This window comes from Cottoperca gobio, chromosome 14, assembly GCF_900634415.1.
Source record: "Cottoperca gobio chromosome 14, fCotGob3.1, whole genome shotgun sequence".
Taxonomy (NCBI): Eukaryota; Metazoa; Chordata; class Actinopteri; order Perciformes; family Bovichtidae; genus Cottoperca; species Cottoperca gobio.
In genome coordinates, this window is record NC_041368.1 from 15066546 (window position 1) to 15072545 (window position 6000).

At 39.8% G+C, this 6000-nt stretch overlaps 1 protein-coding gene across 1 annotated transcript; it reads left to right on the top strand.

Moving 5' to 3' along the window:
- The first annotated feature begins 858 nt into the window (after positions 1–858).
- On the top strand, positions 859–5079 carry hmgb1a (high mobility group box 1a). The gene is made up of 5 exons (XM_029448494.1): positions 859–993; positions 3322–3482; positions 3749–3897; positions 4074–4248; positions 4381–5079. The coding sequence occupies exons 2-5, from the start codon at positions 3336–3338 to the stop codon at positions 4531–4533; spliced, it is 624 nt and encodes a 207-aa protein (XP_029304354.1). The 5' UTR covers positions 859–993; positions 3322–3335; the 3' UTR covers positions 4534–5079.
- Positions 5080–6000: the final 921 nt, after the last annotated feature.

Genomic DNA, 6000 nt, shown 5'->3' on the forward strand with positions numbered 1-6000 from the left:
TTTAACTGGGGATGAGCACACTATCTTCCTCCAATCAGCTACTGTATATGAAGCCTATTGAAACGAGGCCCTAAAAATACATTGTGCTGAGAAAAATAAAAACGATCAATATAGTATACATATTTAATTAATTTATCATGTTTGATGCATTTTTATAATAGCCTATTAGGGACTATATGGTCAAATGCAAACTTCCAGTACAATTGATTGCTATGTATGTCATTATTATGTATACTTGTCGGAAAGACTAAGAAAACACTGTGTGGTATGGTGACCTTTTCTCAATAATGGGATGAAAAAGAAAATCACGTTTTATACTGTAATTAATAAAAGGCGGACCATTAACTGAATTGGTATTATGTTTTCATTTGAAATCAGAGCCAAATCCTTTAAAATGTCACATCAAGTGCATAACTGTCCTGTATGGGACGAGCAAACGCGTCTGCTACCTGTTAAACTGGAATACGCGATGTTTACATTATGCATTTTTAAAGTCATAATTCGCAAATAAACTCACGTGTATTGAGGAGAATGCACAATGGAGGTGTTTGATGAAGAGGGGTGCAGCCCATCCAACACAATCGCACAACATTTTACAGCTGCCTCGTTCACTGACTAGAAGCGCTCCACGTTTTCTCATTCATTTAACTTGCCTACTGTACACTGTGCTCAACGTAGTGAATTCAATACTATGGCAAACACACTACACTACTACCAGCTCCAGCATGCTGGGACAGGAATATTTTTGTATCCACGCGCCTCAGAAAACTTCAGTGACGTTTCACAAAAGGGAGCCAATGGAACCTCGTCTTCTATTAGGACAATGAAAAGCCTGCGTCCAATCGGAGGAGCGCTAGACTGGGCGCTGGCCAATGGCGTGAGAGCCCCGTCGAGAGTAATGTTAGAGAGCTGAAGACTGAAGACACTGCGTATCGCCTGTGTTCCCTCACATACAGCCATTGCAGAGCATTGAGATCCAGCGATAGTCTCTAGGTAAGTATCACACACGAAAATTTTAAGTGTTCTTAAAGATGATAATGACGATAACAATTATAAATATCTTACTTATGTGTTAGCTATGGTCGAATACAATACATCTTACTGCTTGCAAATGATTTTTATTGTGGTGAAACGTCAAATAAACAAAAAAATAGCCGGCGCTAAGCAGGTAACGTTACATTGCCCTGCCTGGGAGAGTGGATCAGACGCTCCATTAAAAAAAAAAAGAGAAGAAATACATATTAACCTTGACTGAATTCGACGGAAATCGTTGATTTCGTTGAATACGATTAATTTTGTATATTACTGTTGTGTCATTTATATAAAATGGAGTTGAATCAAACGGTAGATATCGCGTAAAAATTCAGGAATGTCTAGCGGACAACACTGTTAGCGACAATGGTAGAAGACTCACTGTTTGCTAGCCATTGCAGTGCATTGCGAAGCTGAACGCCTGTCATGTGAAGACTGGGAGCGTGCGGGTTTTTGATACAAATATGAAAATTTGTAAAAACATGAGAAAAAGACAGACTGTTTCAAACTATATACGGTCATATGTTTGTTTGCTATAATTCACCCGAGAAGACGGTGAAAAAATTACCTCACGATCTGCGCTTTACTGTAATGGCTGACTGTATTCGCATAGGAGGCAAGGCAGCGAGGCAAATGGGAAGCTAGTGACAGAGGCGCAGTTCAGCTCAACTTTTTCTAACCGGGTTTTCTCGAAAAACAAACCAGTAACTATTAAATGTAACGACGGCAAAAGAAAGTTCCATCTTTCGTGATTCTAACGATGCTATTGCAAGATATTTCCGATGATTATAAGACGTTTAAATCGTGGGTTGAAATGAAGTGGTCGCCGCGGTCGCTCTGCCCTCTATTGCATGCAGTGCGTTGACACAAAGAGAAGGAGCCATATTCTCCATGTTAGTGGATGAAGACGAGCGGCCATTAGGAGCTCATAGAAACCAAGGCAGTAGCACAGCCCGCTCATAGACACAGTGCAGACCCAATGTATTACTATACAAACCGGCTAGTGCAATAGGATTCAATCGAGGGAAATATTTTGTCAAGATCGCCGGCTTTTCAGACATATTTGTCATGTTGCAAAGCGAACTGAAGGGCGGGAGGAGACATTTGAGGGGGACTTTCTTTCATGAAGAAGGCATTCTCACAAAATGGAAGAAGAAATATTGCTGTCGTTGTTGACCTCCTTTTCCTCAACGAAAACCTATGCGCCATTACTACTTCGGTCGACACAGCTTAACGGGGAGTTACAGTAGCATTTTAATTGGAAAACGTATAGGAAAAAATAAGCAGTTTTCAACAGATTCACAAATCTTGTGCACTTATTTCCAGAATAAGAGAAAAAAGAAGACTTATAATAGAACATTGTCAAATCACATTGGATTGCAATTGTCGGTGTTTTATTTGCAATAAACACGCTTTTATGTGTAATTTGTGTCTTTTTTGTGTCAAAGTTATTTGTTTGATGAAACATGAACATGAATGGCACGGGGGGTTTCCAGAGGCCTATTCTTATTGCAGATGAGTCTTGAGGGTGTTTTTTAAAGCAAAAAACACGAGATGTTTTGTCTTACAGCCAGGACCACTGTTGTAGTCCCACAGAGGGCTGAGGTTTATGTTATGCAGTTGCACTTGGGGGAACTTTTTTGCAGAACATGTGAACGCGACGCGGAGCAGAGGGCGCATCCCCGCGTGGAATAAAACACATTATGGGTGTTTTTGTGGGTTTTATTCTTAATCCCGTAGCGTTGTGTTTAGACAGTTTTAAACCACCAAAATGGGAGTTGACCACTTTAGTTGTATGTAAAGGCCACAGCACAGATTACTGTTACATCAATAAAGTCATTTTCATCGCATTAGCCCCCTCCGTGCCGGGCGGCTTTATTCTAGCGGACTGTTTAACGGGTCCTAACTTAGCGCAGTTTGACAGCAGGGAGGGCGGGTCACTTAAGTAGTGCCATCAATAATACTAGTGGCCAATACATTATATTTTTGCCAATTGTATAGTACGACTTACATGGTGGGTGGTTTATATTTATTTATATATATATATATATATATATATATATATATATATATATATATATATATATATATAATATTATTTTTTTAATATAATTATGAAATAATTTAACATTTTTTTAATGATTTTAAAGCTTTTAGTATATATCATTTTGGCCATTTATTACAACCCCCCCCCCCCCCCCCCAGCTAATTGTCCACCTGTTCCTCCAAAGTAAACCTAACGACAACAATTCATATTTTGAATAACCTAATCTAAACATTTGTTTTTAGATACTGCAGTCAAGATGGTGAAAGAGGAAGGAAAGCCCAGGGGCAAGATGTCCTCTTATGCCTATTTTGTCCAGACCTGTCGGGAGGAGCACAAGAAGAAACACCCTGAAGCTTCGGTTAACTTTTCCGAGTTCTCCAAGAAGTGCTCTGAGCGATGGAAGGTAGGATGAATGGATGATGCCGCTCTATAATAGACTTGTATACTCTGTTTCTTAAATTCCAAATATGGACTATATAGATAATTTAGGAGCAGGAGGTTGTTGGATGATTTTACTGCTCTTGATCAGTTACACTCCGATGCAATAAGTAAGATATCCCAAACCTAGGGACTTTCGCATGGGAAAATTATTACTATGAATACCTATACTTATGTACAAAGGGTGTTTCCACAGACGGTACAATTACTAAGTTACCTCTCTGTTTTCAGCCGTTGACTGCCAAGGAGAAAGGAAAGTTTGAGGACCTGGCCAAGCTGGACAAGGTGCGCTATGATAGAGAGATGTTGAGCTATGTTCCAGCCAGGGGAGGAGGCAAGAAGAAGAGATTCAAGGACCCCAATGCCCCCAAGAGACCCCCGTAAGTACTGCAAGTCAACGCTTCATGATTGTATTGCCTCTTGAAATGGAAAGAAAAGTTTCTTTCTGCAGAACAAAAATAATCTGAATCATAAGCAGCTGACTCGTCTTCGGAAGACACAATATGAAGATTGTTTGTTCGGTTTAAATGACTAGCTCATTCTTCTTCTTTTCCAGATCTGCCTTCTTCGTCTTTTGCGCAGAGTTTCGTCCTAAGGTGAAAGGCGAGACCCCTGGTCTGACCATTGGAGATGTTGCCAAGAGGCTGGGTGAGATGTGGAACGGTACCGCTTCAGAGGACAAGGTGCCCTTTGAGAAAAAGGCAGCTAAACTGAAGGAGAAGTATGAGAAGGTAAAGATATGACATGTTGATCTGTTTGATGCAAACTTTACAAATGATAATTCCCACCCTTGTGAGCTTTAATTACAAGTGACTCTATGGGTCTCGGCATTAGTTAAATATCTTTTCATTCCTCCATTGCAGGAAGTCGCTGCATACCGCGCTAAGGGCAAAACGGGCAGCAGTGGCGCCGCACCAGCAGCAAAAGCCCCGGCCAAGGCAGAGAAGAAGAAGGAGGATGACGATGACGACGACGATGATGACGACGAGGAAGACTATGATGATGATGATGACTAGTAGATGGCGAGTGGCATATGTAGTGGTCGTTTTTTTGTTTATAAAGCATTTAACCCCCTTGTACACACTTCACTTACTGAAAGAAATACGTTAGTATCCAAGGGGTAGAAAAACAACAACAAAAAAGGCTGTGTATATCAGTTGTTTTTATGCTGTACAGTTCTTTTCTCCTTTTTGTGTAGTTGACACTACACAAGTATTGTGTCTGTATCTTTCTGCCAGTCTTATTTTTTCAGTGATAGTCCCTAGACCACTATCCTGCCTGGTACAGTGTAAAGGGGTGGGCTTACAGTATTTACCCTAGCTAGCGGTGCACAGCACATAAAAAAACGAGTTAGACCTGAGTGTTTCTTCTTTTTCTCCATTTTCCTGTGTGTTTTTATGTTCAATGACATGTTATCAAAATTGACGTATCACAGTTGTTTTACTGATCTTTATGTACCACTGTAATAGCAAGAGTAAAAAAAATAAATAAAAAAAAATCTGCCTTGTTTATTGTTGAAATTTAAATGGCTTCTGATGTCAATAAACATTTTTTTTAATAAATCTGTCTTGTATTGTGTTTGTGTGGGCGGGGTCCGTCTTAAAAGGTATCATTTTCCTGCTGGTTCATGTTTTTTTTTTTTTTTAGTGAAAGATCATTTAAGTGAATATTAATGCACAATTCCTTTGAGTACTATAATAGGCCTAATCCGGAAGAGTAGTATTAAGATGAGGATAAACAGCAGCTCTATCAAAACAAACCTGTTGTCTGCACTGCAATATTATCTCTTCAAAAATCAATGCAAGCAATTAAAAGTAGTAGATAATTGAATATCCTACAAGAGTGATTATTCTCAGTAACTAAAGACCAAAGAGAAATTAATTTACATCTTACTGGAGGTGAGTTGTGTGCTAACTTGCATTGCTGTCTGCTGGGTAATGCAACATTGAGTTGACGATGCTGGAAGATGGCTGGATAGAGTGGGGATAACGCTGAGACCTCCAGAAACTGTTCCTTTATGACTCATCACCAAAACTGTTTATGTACCATTTGTGTTTTAGCGCGTATGCAAAAAGAAAAAAGAAGCTGTGCATTGAAGCTCCTTGGCCTGGTGGAGATACACTGAAAGTTGTAGCATGATTGCTCTGCATGCCTACATGCATCACTGACTGTTCCTGTTTTATTTAGATACAGCTGCTTCATCTGTCACGTACTCCTATCCAGGGTAAAAAAAAAAAAGAAAAAAAAAAAAAGACCATTTATATAAGAAGGATTATGTGCTTTGAAAAACCCAGTGACACAAGGATATGGCTGATGTGTACAAACCACTGAAGACCAAATCTAAAAGGTACACACGCATACTGTACATTGTGGTGTCAACAACACAGCTTCCCTAATGGGAGAGAGCTTATTCAGACGGGTTACCAACTCTCAGCCTGAGCATACCGATATTCACAGAAACGAGCTGAGCAGCACAGTCTCTG